The following is a 15,870-nucleotide window of genomic DNA, read 5'->3' as shown; positions in this document are numbered from 1 at the left end:
CATACAGATCAATGAAACAGAATAGGGGGCCCAGAAATAAATGGTCAAAAATGCACATATGGTCAATTTATTTATGAAAAAGGAGCCAAGAATATACAATGGGAAAAGACAGTCTCTTGGATAAATGGTTTTGGAAAAACCAGACAGCCACATAAAAAAGAATGAAACTAAACCATGTCTTATACTATACACAAAAATCAACTCAAAATGGATTAAAGATTTGAACATAAAACCTGAAACCATAAAATTCTTAGAAATAAACTTAGGTGGTAATCTCCTTAATATTGGCCTTGGTGATGATTTCTTGAATCTGACACCAAAAGAAAGGCAACAAAAGGAAAATAGACAAGTGGGACTATATCAAACTAAAAAACTTCTGCACAGCAAATGAAACCATCAACAAAATGAAAAGGCTACCTACAAAATGGGAGAAACTACTTGTAAATCATATATCTGATAAGGGGTTAACATCCAAAGTATATAAAGAACTCATACAATTCAATAGCAAAAAAGTAATCAAATTTTAAAATGGGACTTTAAAAAAAAATAGACATTTCTCCAAAGAAGGCATACAGATAGCCAACAGGTACATGAAAAGATGTTCATCACTAATCATCAGGGAAATGTAAATCAAAATCACAATGAAATACCACCTCACATCTATTAGAATGACTATTATCAAAAAGACAAGACATGGAAACAACCAAAGTATCCTTTGATAGATGATTGCATAAAGAAGATATGGTACATATGTACAATGGGATATTACTCAGCCACAAGAAAAGAAAAGACGAAATACTGCCGTTTGTGACAATATGGATGGATCTTGATATTATCATACTAAGCAAAATAAGTCAGACAAAAAAAGTCAAGAACCATATTGATTTCACTCATATGTGGGATATAACACTGAAAGCAATGAATGAACAAGAAAAACAAACAAACAAAAACACAGACAACAGTATGGTCTTTACTAGAGGGTAAGAGGGTGGGGGATAGAAGAGGATAAAGGGGATCAAATATATGGTGATAGAAGGAGAACTGACTCTGGGTGGTGAACACACAATGCAATATACAGATGATGTATTATAGAATTGTACACTTGAAACCTATATAATTTTATTAATGCTATCCCAATAAATTTAATTTAAAATGATGAAAAATATCATTAGTGTTGGTGAAGATGTGGAGTAAAGGGAATCCTTGTGCACTGTTGGTACGAATGTAAATTGGTACAGTCACTATAGAAATAGTATGGAGGTTTCTCAAAAAATTAAAAATAGAACTACCATATGAACCAGCAATTCTCCTTCTGGGTATTTTTCTGAAGGAAACAAAAACTATTTCAGAAAGATATGTACACCCCCATATTTATTGCAGCATTATTTACGATATCCAAGACATAGAAACAACCTAAGTGACTATTGATGAATGAACAGATAAAGAAAATGTGAGATACACACACACACACACACACACACACACACACACAAATGGAATATTACTCAGCCATAAAATAGAAGGAAATCCTGCCATTTGTGACAAAATAGATGGAACCTGAGGGCATTATGCTAAGTGAAATAAGTCAGACAGAGAAAAACAAATATTGTATGATCTCACTTGTATGTAGAATCTGAAAACAAACAAAAATTCAAACTCATGGATTCAGAGAACAGATTGGTAGTTACCAAAGGCTGGCGGTGGGGCTGGGCAAAATGTGAAGGAGGTCAAAATGTACAAATTTCCAGTAATAAAATAAGTCTTGAGTATGTAATGCATAGCATGCTGGCTACAGTTAACAATGCTGTATTGCATATTCAAAAGTTGCTAAGGGAGTAGATCTTAAAAGTTCTTGTCACAGGAAAAAAAATTTAACAATAAATAAAGGCAGAACCCAGAGTGGTAGCAGAGTATTGCAGTCAACTTTTACCCAACGGGCATTTGCTGAATTGGATAGACTTGAGCTTTGTTTTTCAAGGCCTTACATGGTTAGAGGAGTTGAAAGAAAAGAGAGAAATGACCACCCTGTAAGTATAAATCTAAACATACACTGCATAAAACAACAATAATATATTCATAGTATGGTCTGTTTTATAGCAGTGGAAATAAATTAGCTACATGAAGCAGCATGGATGAATCATAGTAGCATGATAGTGAAAAAAGCAAGCCTCAGAAGACTACATACCGTATAATATCCTTTCTAGAAATTTCAAAAACAAACAAAGCTACACAGTATAATATTCAGACAAATGAATATGCATATACATACATAAATATATATAACTATAAAAATGAAACTCAAGATGGGAGAAGCAAGGTACGAGATGGAGGAACACAGAGGTAGCTGTAAGCTACTGATCATGTTCTAATTCTTGGGTCAATGGTAGATTTATGAGAGTTCATTATATTATTAGAATATTAAATAAATGTAAAAATTAGAGAAAAATAAGAATATGAATAGGCCAATAAGGTTACTTATAAAAAAATTAAGACTTATGATTAAGTCAATTCTGTTGACCTAAGGGTCAAAATAACGTTATATAGAAATGCAAAGGATAAAGAAGAGTCAAGACACTTTGGAAGAATACTAACGAAGTGGAGATTTACCTTAGACATAGTACAAAATTATAGGAATCAATCACTGTAGTGTTGTCACAGGGGACAGATAAATAGAAAATGGAATAGAATTGAGCACTCAACAATAAATTGAATAATAAAGATGTAATCCCAAATAATGCATACAATATGATTTCATTTATATAGAGTTCAAAGCATGCAAAACTAAGCACTATTTTATTTAGGAACACTTGCATAAGTAGTAAAACTATAAAGAAAAGCAGAAAATTACTACAGGAAAATTACTACAGCAAAAGCAGAAAATTACTACTTCCTGGGGTGTCTGGGGTTGCCAGTGAGGCATTTCTCAGCTACTCACCATGTGCTAGGTCTTTTAACTTGGACCGGGGTTACATGAGGTTCACTTATCATTTTTTCAGATGTACATACACTTTTATTTTCCCGATTTAAAACGAGGTATGAATTAACTATACCTGGTCCTAGAAAAATGTTTCTACGCCAATCAGCCACTTCCTGAGAAGTAAAAGTAGCTCTAGAGAATACACTAAGTCAAAAGGGAACATCCCACTTTTCCCACATGTAAAATTGAAGACAAGAATTTAAAAGTGTTACTTTCTGAAGACAACTCGGACTCACTTGAAAAAAAGTCCTCCAAACATGAATGCTACCAGATGATTTAGTGTCTTTGAAGTGACTAGACTAAAAGATTAGAGGAATAAAACTTTGATTTAATTGGCTTTGAAGCTGGGCTTCCTCGTTGTTCCTACAGGAGGACAGGGAAGTGTTTTCTTTGTACGAGTGCCAGGGAACATGTAGCCAGTCATTATGCAAATAAATAGCCCTGCATAAAAAACGGAGACTCAGAGCACAAGTGACACCTGAGCATGGCCCTCCCTCAATCCTCTGCCTCACGGAAAAAGCCAGCGGGGTCAGGGGTAGGCTGGAGCGTCAACTGAGAGCTTCACTTGCCACAGTCGTCTACAGACTCACACACGATAAGAGTGAGAGTCCAAGAGTTTAGAGCAGGGTGAGACGGAGACCCTAATTTTGTTGATAGGGAAAAACCGATGTCCAGAGAAGCTTCGTGAATTATCCAAGATCCTGTTAGTCAGGCGAAGCCCAAACTTGGTTCCAGTGTGCTTTCCAGTACATAATTCTGGAGACAGACATCCGAACTCATTGGCACCACTGAGTGTAATTCCCTTAGGTTAGCAATAAAAAATTTTCTAGAGAGAAACTTGACGGTACGATGATATAAGAGAGTAGGAAGGCCAGAAATCTGCTGCGTCTGAAAAGTGAAATTTCTTCAGAATTTTACATCTGAGTGTTGCTCTCAGAACAAAAGTGCCAGGATAAGCACATTGTTTTCCTCTGGTGCGGTTTAGCGGGGTCTGTGATGGACGCACAGAGGGACATACACTGCACATGGGCATAAGAAGTAGACACAGATTCTCAGTAACTCGATCCTTACATAGAAAATATCTGAAAATGTAGCCAAGTCACTATAGCCATAAGTATAAGTGGTTTTTACTGTTAAAAAGAAACCAGGTAAAGAACATTAATTTTTAAAATACTAAAAATCCATAAGTTAAAATTTCAAATTGCCAACTAAAAACAGCTGTTTTCACTTTGCATATTATACACGTACAATTTTACAAATAGAATCATCGTGTTAGATTATCTCCTTTCATCATTGAGCCCTAAAAAAGTATTTCATCTTTCTATTTTTCATACTTATATTTAACGGTTCTTTATAGTTGATGTGTTCTAATTTATTCAGCTGAATACATGAATTCATTTATTTGCTATGAATTTGTAACAGGAATTTTAAGAATGATACATCTATATTGTATTTTCTGGAAATAGTCAAGAAAAAATGGTCTGCAAGGTCAAGGGAAAAAACCATGATATTCCGCCCAGTGAATTTAGAAGGGATCTGGGGAAGAAGAGATTTGTCAAAATTCTTCAAATGGAAAGCTGAACAGGTCTGAGAAGCTAGGAGATGGAACAGTCAAAACAAAAGGCAAAAGACAAGAGCAGAAAAGAGGCAGAAATAGGACCAGTGGGTCCTGAAAAGAATTTCTTGTTTTAGTGAACACTATTGCGTAAAATGTTTAAGGAATCAATGAAGGTGACTCTTGAAACAGTTCAGGTTCTCTCCTCTTATAAATATACTTTTGTCTAAAAATCAGCAATATATGTAATAAGAAGTATACTGCTATTTTTCTTCTGGAATATTTACCTGGACTGTATTTGACATAAACATAGTAAAATACGAGCAAAAGAATTGTATTTGTTATCATAATTGCAGAGAACATTTTCTGGTTCTTGGCTAGCTGTGCTATGCAAAAAGTAAAAGGAAGCTAGAATAGTCCACGCAAACTTTCAGTTCTGAATAAATGTTTCTCCCTAAAATTCCAGTCATTATTACTGGACCTATGACAGGAACAGATTATGTAACAATGTATTAGAAACAACAGTGTTTTGGATGATTACCTAATCCTCATTATCAGAGCAAGAACCAATAGTTTGAAGACACTAACAGATTCATTCTTAAGTTCGTCACCAGGTACTCATCATAAATAACACTTTACTCATAAAATAATCATGATACATTATTACATCCCATAGACGCTAGTAATTTAGATGACTATGATGATGATGATAATGACCACTCATATTTTTGTAATCCTTGATAACTTTTCAAAGATACTCTGCATAGGAATTATGCGTATCCTGTATCCCCATATGCAAATTAGTGCTGACCTTGAGGTCAGGTACTATCTTAAATGAGAACCTGGGTAATCATAATTTTTATTCAAACAAGAGAACTTGGTATGTCCAACAGCATAACTGTTGGAATAAGCAATATTTCCAGATCTTTTCACGTTTCTAGAGCTAATTAAAAGAACTCTGGATTCAAAACATGAAAACTTTCCAGTTTTCCCACCTGTGATAATAGTAACGGTATGATAAGGATAAAATGGAGCCACATGGATTTCTTAGGATAGTGTTTGGCCCCTAGTAGATGGTCAACAAACATTTGTGGAATTTGATGCCGACTCAGAAGTTACTGTTGGAGACGCATTAGGGAGGATTCTTCAGTGGAACGTGACAGACATCCAGTATAAACTGACTTAAACAAAAAGAAAGTCATTGGTTCAGGTAACTGGTAGTTGGAGGGGAGATAGTAACGTTAGTAGCAGTTAGATCCCAAACCTCTAGCCGTGTCATCAGGGCACTGCCCCTCTGCTGGCTCTGCTCTGCTCTGTCGACTTCATTCTCTCCACACAGTGTGTGGTGGCCACCAGGAGCTCCAGGCTTTTACCTTCTGTGGGCTGAGTGATAAGTCACTAAGTGATCATTCTAGCTGAAGTCCTGGTGACGAGTGTCACTGATCCAGTCTGGCTCACCTTCTGAGGGGAGGGGGCAAGCCCTGCCTAATTCACACAGATGATTCCCCGGAGAAGAAGAGATATTCTTTTATCAGGAGGAGAAATACTGGACAAGCAAAACAACAGATATCTAGTATACGGAAGCTTTCTAAACTTTTCTCCCATGCATAAGGACTACATAGCGGGAAGAAAAGAGATTCGGGAGTCAGGAAAAGCACAGTTTGGAATGTAACATTCTCCTGTATATTTATAGGTACCGAGACTACCGTGACCCCCCTCATTCACTGGTGCCCTACGGCTACACATTGCAGTTCTGGCATGTCCTAGCAGCGCGGCTGGCTTTTATCATTGTGTTTGAGGTAAGTTTTCTCAACCCATTCCTTTATATCCTTTGACATAATGAAGTAACTAAAAGTAATGAATAAACATAAGTTATGAGAACTTTCAATGGGATTATTTATGTCCAAAAGTAGTATAGTAATGTTATGTAATCTCTTTTCCTTAAAGTTCTTGAATTGTCCAAGAAATATTTGGAAGTCCATTATTGATTTTTGATGCATAAGTCGGGAATCACTGGTCCTAAATTTAATATTCTAGAGCATTGATTCTTAAACTTTTGGAAAATTGCTGGTTTTTCATCCAACTATTAGAGATTCTCATGCATCATGTCTGCAGTTGGCTTTCACAAGCCCCCCAAGACAGTACTGCTGCAGGAGTTCCAGGACCGCAGTTTGGAAAGGGTCGAACTGGGTATTACAGGTGGTAGCCTTGTGTATCAGTCATCATGACATTACTTACGCTCAAGCACACAAATAGGTATTCATCATCTAAGACTCAAAGTAGACTTAGAAAGTATAATCTGCCTAGTCATTGCATGAAGTATGTGTCAATAAAAATATATTATCTATTATCTTTTAGTCTTTAAGAACATTGCTGCTAAAAATAGTTCGCATGTCTATAACTATACTCATAGAAATTGTACCTCCTGTCACATATATTAAAGCCAAATTAATGCAAGCCAAGGCTGACTTTTGACTTGTTCCAGAAGCTTCCTAACCTCTTTGAAACTATTCCTATTCCTTCACTTTTTTTTTTTCCCCTTCACTCCGGAAAACCAGTAGAAAACAATATTAAGCTGCTCTTCCCTGGCAGTTAACTTATCAAATGGCTCAGTCCCTCTTTAAAGAAATTTTAACCCATCACTGTCTTCAAGTTTTTCAGACAAAATAGAAACAGGATTGCATTATTATTTGACTTATCAAGTAGAACTTTCCTTTTCAACTTATTGTTTGTAAGCTATTTTTAAAATACTAGAAATATATAGAAAATCCTCTTAATTAGCAGGATCATAAGCTATCCCTGAGTCACCAAATATACCAAGTTTTCAATAAAGTTAAGAATACTTAATGGTGTCATTTGGACATGATTAATCATTATTTAATACTTTAGAATTGTAAGGGACTTTAAATTGTCTTCTGGTACTTTATCAGTCACCATCATATAGATGAACAGAAGTGACAGTGATTCTAGAGTTTCAGCTGTTAGTATTTCAGGTAAAGAATTTGTGGCAGTTTGCCCCCCATAAAAAAAGAAAAAAAGTTTCTTCCTGAACATTCACTTCCCTAGGCCCATTGATAATTCTTGCAATCCAGAGTAGCAGACCGTTTAACAATCTACAAATCATCTTTAAACATTTTCTTATAATTTTCACAATAATACCCATTTTATAGATGAGCAAATTGAGGCCCAGGTGACTTATCCTCAGGTAGACCAACAGCTCTTAAGTAGTAAAAGCTACCGAGCTGGGATTCAAACCTGGGTTTTCTGATTCTACAGTATGCGTTCTTCTGGGTGTCCTTTGCGTTCTTCAACCATTCCTTCTCCGCTTCCTTTTATGACCCCTCTTCTCATTTCCTATGTGGTACCATCAGACCAAATTCAGTTTTCATCTATCCTTGAGATCCTTCCTTACACACACCTCCCCTGGCCTCATCCCACTTTCCAGACACTCCAGACAGTCCGTGTTGCTGGAGTAAGAGGAGTTCTTGAACCAATACCCAGAGTTCTTAACAGCTAAGGATGGACAATAGACCTGACTCTGTTGTATTCTCTGTGTTTTTAGCACCTCGTGTTTTGTATAAAGCACCTCATTTCGTATCTGATCCCAGACCTCCCAAAAGATCTAAGAGATCGAATGAGAAGAGAAAAGTACTTGATTCAGGAGATGATGTATGAAGCAGAGCTAGAGCGTCTGCAGAAGGAACGGAAGGAGAGGAAGAAAAATGGAAAAGCTCACCACAACGAGTGGCCATGACCAGGTAGGTGAGAGGTGTGCTCCTGGTCTGAAACCTCTCCACGTGGGAGAGGGTGCCTTAAGCCAAAGCTTGCTATTGTTCTATGGATAGGAATCAAAATTACTCCTGAGTAGCTTCCAAAACCAGCCTGTTTCCTACTTTAATCGCAAATTTAACTTGATCTTCCCATCACACACCCTCCTGCAGCAATTCTTTGCCTCCTTGCCAGGCTCTGGCCGGGCGTCAAGCGTTCCTGAGTGGGCCTAGTGTTACCTGCAATCAACATTCCTCTTCCTTCTTCCCCAGCCTGGCTATTCACTTTAATAATATCCCCAGGGCAACATGTCCCATTTTTCTGGTTACAGTCACCTGTTCATCTTATCTAAGATGGCCCTCCCTCCATCGTCTATTTATTGTTTCCTCCCAGGCTGATCCAGTCATGCCATACCCTCTAAGAAGTTTTCCCCAGACTCATCAGCCCACTCAGACTTTAGTCCTTGAAAAGTCTCTGGTGATTGCATCCGTGCATGTAGTGATATATATTGATCTGTATTGCTAATTTATAATTTTCAAATAGTTACCAGGCTTTCCCCGCACAGTTGTAAGCATCTTTAGAAAAGACTCCATGGATGGCAATTTTATTCTCCAAACTAGTTAACACAATGGCACCCATTAAATGCACATTCAATAATAAAGTTTGGCTGGAGAGAGGCTAAAAACATTGTAAGGAAGTTCCATCATGTTCTCACATGTCTTATCTAAAAGTTCGGAAACCTTCTGTCTGGCAAGTCAATTACTAGCTGTGTGTCTTTGGATAAGTCATTTACCTTCTCTGGGCCTCAGTTCCCTCGGTGACAGAATGATTAGATGAGCTCTCAGTTTAACACTCTGTGAATCTAATAATGTGTAGCATTTCTTTTGCCTTCCTATCCCTTCCTTTCTCTCTTTCTGCTTGTTTGAAGACTAACTTTGAAAACATTTTCTCCAATTCAGCCTCTAAAAGCCAGGTCTGTGATAAGAGTCCAGGAGGTTATTATAAGTTGGATATGAGGGTGGACTTGGGAATCACCTAGACCCCAGGCTCACAGCGATCACAGTGGTAGATAGAGTTTGAACACTGGCCATACCCTCAATTCCAGAGTAGACTTTGTTTTCCCTAAAGGCGAGAAATGTTTTGCTACTTAGTAATTTTGCTCTTCCCTAGATCTGCCATTTGGTTATGTGACTTTGGGAAAATTACTTAATTTTTCTGAGCCCGCTTATTAAGAACTAATACTCAGCTCAAATAGGCACTGCATTTACGAGACGATGAAATGCTATGGAATACTATATGGGATTTCTATTGTTGCTAAGCATTGTGTTGTAGTCCACCCAATTCTAAACCTAGCTTTTCCATTCTCTGTCTATATGACCTGGGGTTGAACATTCATGTGGATTCTATGGCCACGTTTGCAAAAGTAAGGGAGTGAAGAAGACTTTAAAAGCCTGTCGTGCTTTAACCTTCTGGGATCCTGTAATTTGTTCCAAGCCCCTGGCCCTTGGCCCCATTCTGATCACCTCTTCTCTGGCTCTGGTCAGCCTTCGGAGGAGAAAGCTGACTATCCAGACAGCTTTGGTTGGGTAGGAGGCAGACATTAGTGAAGAGAATTGGTCCTGGGAGCTCCAGTGGCCGGAGACCAAGGGCAGCTGTGGCATTATCCACACCTCTGGGCTGCTGGGCTGTAGGACCAGTAACAATTGGGAGTTTCTTCTTAGCCTCATCGTTATGGGCTGCTTTCTCTGTAATGGGGCCATTTCTCATTTTTGATGAAAAGCAATGTTTGCCTATCTGTTTCTATTCCCCTAACAATTGGCAGGATGGCCCCTTGCTTCAGACTGCCTCTCTGACTCAGTCTGTTCACCTGTAAAGTAGGCACAATAATATGTAGACCATATGTGACTCCGTTTGGGGTTACAAATTCTATGAATGCCTTTGTTTCATGGTAAGTACACACCATTGCACAATTGTGTCCTTAAGCCATCGTGTCATAGGATTTTAATGCCTTTTCTCTTTCCAGGTAATAGTTCATTTCCAGGCCAAGGATGGGAGTTCTGTTTACTTCTCCTGGCTGTGCAGAAGCACATTCAAGTGAATGACTAAAATGCAACCGCAGTGCATGTTGCAGACATTGCAGCAGCAGGGGAGACGGCACCCTGACACGACTGCCTGAGAAATCACGTTGCAGTCCAGCACACAATTGCTATCTATCCATAGACCATTCTTGACCAAGCAAGCATGCACATCACGGGCAGTTACAATCTCGAGTTTTTAAAACCAAGGGGAACTTGTATACCGGGCCTGTTTTTCAGCCTGTTTGCTACCTTTTTTGCATTCTGTCCCATGTGAATTTTACAGACACTGGGCTAATAAAAAGGGTATTCGGACACCGGGACACACATTCCTAGAATGTCATCAGATGGTCCTAATTCCATGTCACCAAACAACACAAACAAGACCCTGTTTACAACCTTTCTTTCTTTTTTTTTCAATTTCAGATCTTTCTGAGGAAATTATTATATATGACATATCTATAGCTATGTGTATGGCCATAGATGTATTTCTGTGTGTACATATGTATAGTCATGTATTCTTACATATGTACATACAAATACAGAGATATATAAAGTACATAAAAATTCCTTACTTGTAAATAGCCAAAAGGTACTGACATGAATGATGAATTTTCACATTTAAATAGTCATCAACATGAAGCCATGTTTAATGCTTGTATAATGTGATGCAATAAAATTTAAAATAAATTTATGCACATGGAATATTTGCAGCTGGGTCTTCTGAAATTCTGTTGTATTTTCTTCTCATAGGATAAGAGGAACCATAGCAGAGTGGGGTCTTTAAAGAAAGATCTATCACTCCCAAACACCCCTCAGAAGTCACTTTACCCTGCAGAGAAACATTTTTCTTCCTAACCCATCTTTTCCATCTACTTTCTTAGGGTACCAAGCCGACTAATTAGGAATCATTCCAAAGAGCTTGGGAAATGCTATTGACACACTTTGTTGAGGAAATATGAAATATAACCAATCATACTTACAATGCTTTTGCTTATCCTGCCTACCAGTACACTTTGCTAATCCGAGGAAAGGGGCTGTCTGTCTGGGGGGAAATGATGTTTCTAAGCAATGCCTGTTATAATTACTCTTCTTCCAGACATTGTAGAACCTGCCCTTGAACCATGTTTTCACCTTTCCTAGGCCAGCTGGGAGAGGAGAGGTCTCCCATTACCACATCCATCAAACACTGTCTCATTTTGGCTGTGGGCTCACCTGAGCTGATTGATTTCCGTCCCTCAGATGGCAACAGTCACAGTGGCTTTGGGCCGGCTAGAACTTCAGCCATTCTTTAGTTTCATCTTACTAGCACTCCTTCTGACCTGACGTTCCTGGAAGTGAAATACTAACCCTAGCAGAGCCTAAACTAGGGAGATACACTTTACTGCAACAAAGACAAGAGGCCATTAACAGAGTTTTCTTCTCAATCATTGGCCAATAAGTCTGAAATATTTCACACCAGTCCCAGGAGGAGGAATTTCCAAGGAAGGTCTCAAGAGAGGAAGTACAAAGAAAAGTTACAAAAAGACAAAAAAGATACAATGCTGCTCCACTGAGTCAGCATTGTTACTTCTGCTTGCTGTGCCCGAAGCTCCACTCTCAGCGTCAGGACCCGGTAAATCCTGGATTTGACACATCCATAGCTGCTCTCCTACTCCTTGGGGCAAAGAGAGTGGTGGGCAGGGAGACCTTGGGTTTGAAATGGGCCATGAACATTCAGAACTAGTAGAGGACCACTCAAGGCACCGGTCAGGATAAAGAAGTGAACGTTTATCAAGTGCCACTTTCTACCTGCTCTGAACATAAACTGAACCTAAGCCAACTCCATGGCCAGAAATTTTTTCTGTCTGTGGAATTCTGCCTTTGCTATTCCAAGTGTCTCTGGCAATCACAATTCCTGATAAGTTTATAGTATACAAATCATTTCTTTCCTTCCTCTCTCCCTTCCACTTTCTTCCCTCCAATGTACCCACTCTTCCTTCATTTCTTTTTAGTGGCACAGGGAATGCACTTATTCACCTTCCCTGTTTTTGGTGCAGGGAATGTGGTGAATATCTTGATGTTTTTAGGTTTGTTGGGGGAGAAAGGCAAAGAAAGCTGTAGAGGGGAATTTCTGAGGGACTTTTTAAGAATTCAAGTATTGGGAATAATGACACCAAGGTGGTGACATAGGTCATTCCTAACTTTGCTCTCCCTCACAAGAAGAAAACAAGACACCACTGACAGAATCCTAGAACACGGGGGTGAGGCTGAAACACCCCCTGTACCAGAGACCAAACCAGACCTCATTGGAAGGGTGAGAGGAGCGGCTATATGCCGACCACATTGCCCCTTGCCCAGGTTGGCATAGCACCTTGCCAAGAGGACTTCCTTGAGCCTACAGTTTCTTCAGGGGTAAAAGAGAGCCCGGTGTGGACATCTAGCTCCCCCAGCATTGTGGGTCACGATGGGGAGCCCCTCTGCAGTCTCACCCCACGAGGATGATCGGAGAATCGGCACGACTTGACCCCTGGGAATCGGATTGTGATGGAGAAGGGGGCAAGGGTTTGCTACCACCAGCTCTCACATCTTTGTGGACTGAGAGCCTACCTGCAGTACCCAAGTAGCAGTCCCAACCAATAGCTTTGCTCATCTGCAGGGAACTTGGCGGGGTGCAGGTCTGCCTGATTTGGGTCCTCCAAGGAAGATCCTTTCCAGCCCTGGAGACTGGTCACAGCCGGAACAACTGGAAGCTGTGTAGCCCAGCAACATGCATGCAATGAGTACAGCTGGCACAGTTGATTCACTGCAGAGCAAAGCCAATGGCTGTTTGGTCAAGGAACATGGGACATGGATTGGCTTGAGTCAAGACCACAGACTCAGAGCCTTGCCAGGTGTGGAGCCAATTCTCCCCTTCCACCTAGGCAGGAAAACTAATGTGTAGCTCCACTCATTGCTGAATACTCCTCAACGTGCCTGACCTGGGAACCTAACCAGAGCACACTGACAGCTGCACAGCCCTGCAACAGTCCTGCTTACAGTGGAACAGAGCACAGTTCATGCTTTCCTCAGCTGCAGAGCTAAACCAGTGGCCCCATCTAGCCCAGGAATTCAGTGCAGTCTTTCCTAATTTGGGTCCCCAAAACATGAGCCACATAGGCCCTGGGGCCCGTCCTGCTGCCCTCCCAGGGCAGGAAAGCTACTTCATAGCCTCACTGCTGAGTATAGTACCCAGTGCTGACCATGTAGTAAGCCTGACCAGAGCACCCAGGCAACTGTGGGGCCCCATCCTATATTCTTGCTTGGGCATGGAACCAAGGCAGCAGACTTGTCCCTCCCAATATTCTCAGTCAGTGGCACCTCTTTTCAACCCCAGAGTGTGGGCAGTGGGCTCGCCCCAAAACTGGACCCTGATAGCAAGCCCCACTGGCCCAAGGACATTACCAGCAGACACGTCCAAAAACCCAAACGAAGTTGACTGGTATAGAACTAACCGCCAAAGTCTTGCACTTGGCTCTTTACGCTATCTTCTGCTCTAGAGAAGAACTTAAACTCCCTCAGATTTAACTGCCAGCTATTGTTTTTTTCCAACAGGGACACAGTAATTTCCCCAGATTACCAAATAACTGTCAGATTTAGATGCCACTTTTTAATAATATTTTCAACAAAAAATGAAGGAGGTCTTGCTCAACCCTGTCCCCATTACATGAGTGATTTTATATACTTGATGTACTCAGTTTGGATCCCATTAACACCCTGGTAGGGAGAGGTAAGGACTAAAGCTGTTATTAGTGGGAGCCTATGCACAGTTGCTTACCTAGACGTTAGTCCCCAAGGATGTAATTTTAAACTTTCACGAATTCAGATCTCACTAATTAGGAAGCTGTGGTCATTTGGAAGGGCTGAGGTCCAACACGCAAAGCAAATACTGTGAACAAATAGGGTACATGTTCAGACCATGTTTAAAGAAATCATTTTATATAGTTTATTTGCTAATCCCAACTCAGTTTTTCCTAGTAATTACCATTATCACCTAGTCCAGTAGTTCTCAAACTACCTCTAGCATGCATTAAAATCCCCTGGACCTGACCACCACCATTTCTGATTCAGAAGGTCTCAGGTGGGCCTGAGAATTTCAATCACTACAAGTACCCAGGTGGTGTTGACACTATATGTTGGGGAACACTCTGAAAACTGATCTAGTCAGTATGTGCCATAATTTGAATTACTTTAATATACTCTCCATTTCAAGCTGAACTTAATCATTTTTATCTGACTGTATAATAGTTTAGAGACAATTATCCTGGTGGAAAGGTAGGTGGGTAGCAATTTCAAACTGTAGCAGTCATCAGTTAATCATAATGTGCAATACAAAGCACCATCACTGCAGGTTCCTAGCTGAACACAGCACTGGGCATTTCGTAAAGGATTGGGTCAGTGCCACACAAAGGTCGTTCACCTTGACCTGCACTTTGTATTAGCCCAGAAACCTGAGAATAAGTCCTCCTAACTCCATCTCCCACTCTCACCAACTTAGGAGTGAGCTTACATCAACAGGTACAGTAGAACAAAAATATTAAGATTATGGGCTCTGGAGTCAGACAAAACCAAGTTCATATCCATCCAAGGTGTGTGACCTTGGACAAGTGTTTTACATTCCCTGAAATGAAGTGGACACTGTAGCACCCGGCTGAGATCCCCCTTTGTCTCCATCCCCTCTCGAGTGCCTCATCTAAGAGGATCGCCTGGTCCAAAACCATTCCCCTTCCTGTGACAGCCATCAGGGACTAATTGAGGCAGCAATATGAAAGCCTGGCTATCTTGGCCCAACTTGGGATAACGCTGAAGGGCTCCTCTCACTTCAGAGTCTCCGTGAGGGACTGTCCTTGGATCTGCATTACAGCTCAATCTCCACCTCGGGCAAAACCTGCTTCTGTCATCTTTCTTCCACAGGTGTTGATCCCAAAGGCACTCCTTAATAAACATCAAACTCCATCTCACACTCTGCTTCCCAGAGAATAAAACCTGTGACACTTGTTTAAAAACCAACATACAAGCAGAGAGGTAGATGAAAACTCTAAGAGGTAGGAATTGTATGGATTCATTCATTCAACAAACATTTATTGGGCCGGACTCTGTCTAAGAATACGGCAGTGAACACGGATGTCTATGTTTAAGAAAGAGATCCTGAAAAGCATTAAGAGGTTGAAATAAATTTTTAGCTAAGGATTGGCTACTGCTGTAAGAAGAGAATATTTCTTCCTCCCATCACCACTCCCCCACCAGCCTACATTTTTTCAAATTGTCCAAGATTATAATGTTCACGCTGTGCTCAGAAACCATACGATCTTTGGTTGTCAGTCTAAACGTAGTCTGAGTCCCATACCTTCCCTCCTGACCTTCATGCTGTTCTTCTACTCTACTAGGTTGTAGGAAACTGTGAGGCTAAATTCCTATTTGCCTGGACACCTCATTCAACAATTTGTGCTTCTGTGCTCATGGAAAAGTCTCTCTAA

At 40.1% G+C, this 15,870-nt stretch overlaps 1 protein-coding gene across 4 annotated transcripts in view; it reads left to right on the top strand.

Moving 5' to 3' along the window:
* The window catches only part of ANO4 (anoctamin 4), a 359,351-nt gene extending 348,271 nt beyond the window's left edge, over nt 1-11,080 (top strand). For 2 of the 4 annotated variants that reach the window (XM_019732194.3, XM_019732195.3), the window contains 3 exons: nt 6,226-6,331; nt 8,095-8,290; nt 10,324-11,080. In XM_019732194.3, coding sequence (XP_019587753.2) covers nt 6,226-6,331; nt 8,095-8,286 — 298 coding nt within the window. In that variant the 3' untranslated portion in view covers nt 8,287-8,290; nt 10,324-11,080. The remainder of the gene's footprint in view (nt 1-6,225; nt 6,332-8,094; nt 8,291-10,323) is intronic. The other 2 variants (XM_074326212.2, XM_074326210.2) reach the window with 1 other exon arrangement.
* Nucleotides 11,081-15,870: the final 4,790 nt, after the last annotated feature.

This window comes from Rhinolophus sinicus, chromosome 1 (assembly GCF_057876585.1).
Source record: "Rhinolophus sinicus isolate RSI-liver-muscle chromosome 1, RSI-T2T, whole genome shotgun sequence".
NCBI classification, from domain to species: Eukaryota; Metazoa; Chordata; class Mammalia; order Chiroptera; family Rhinolophidae; genus Rhinolophus; species Rhinolophus sinicus.
Note: the sequence above shows the minus strand (reverse complement) of the source record. Positions and strands in the feature narration are given on the sequence as shown.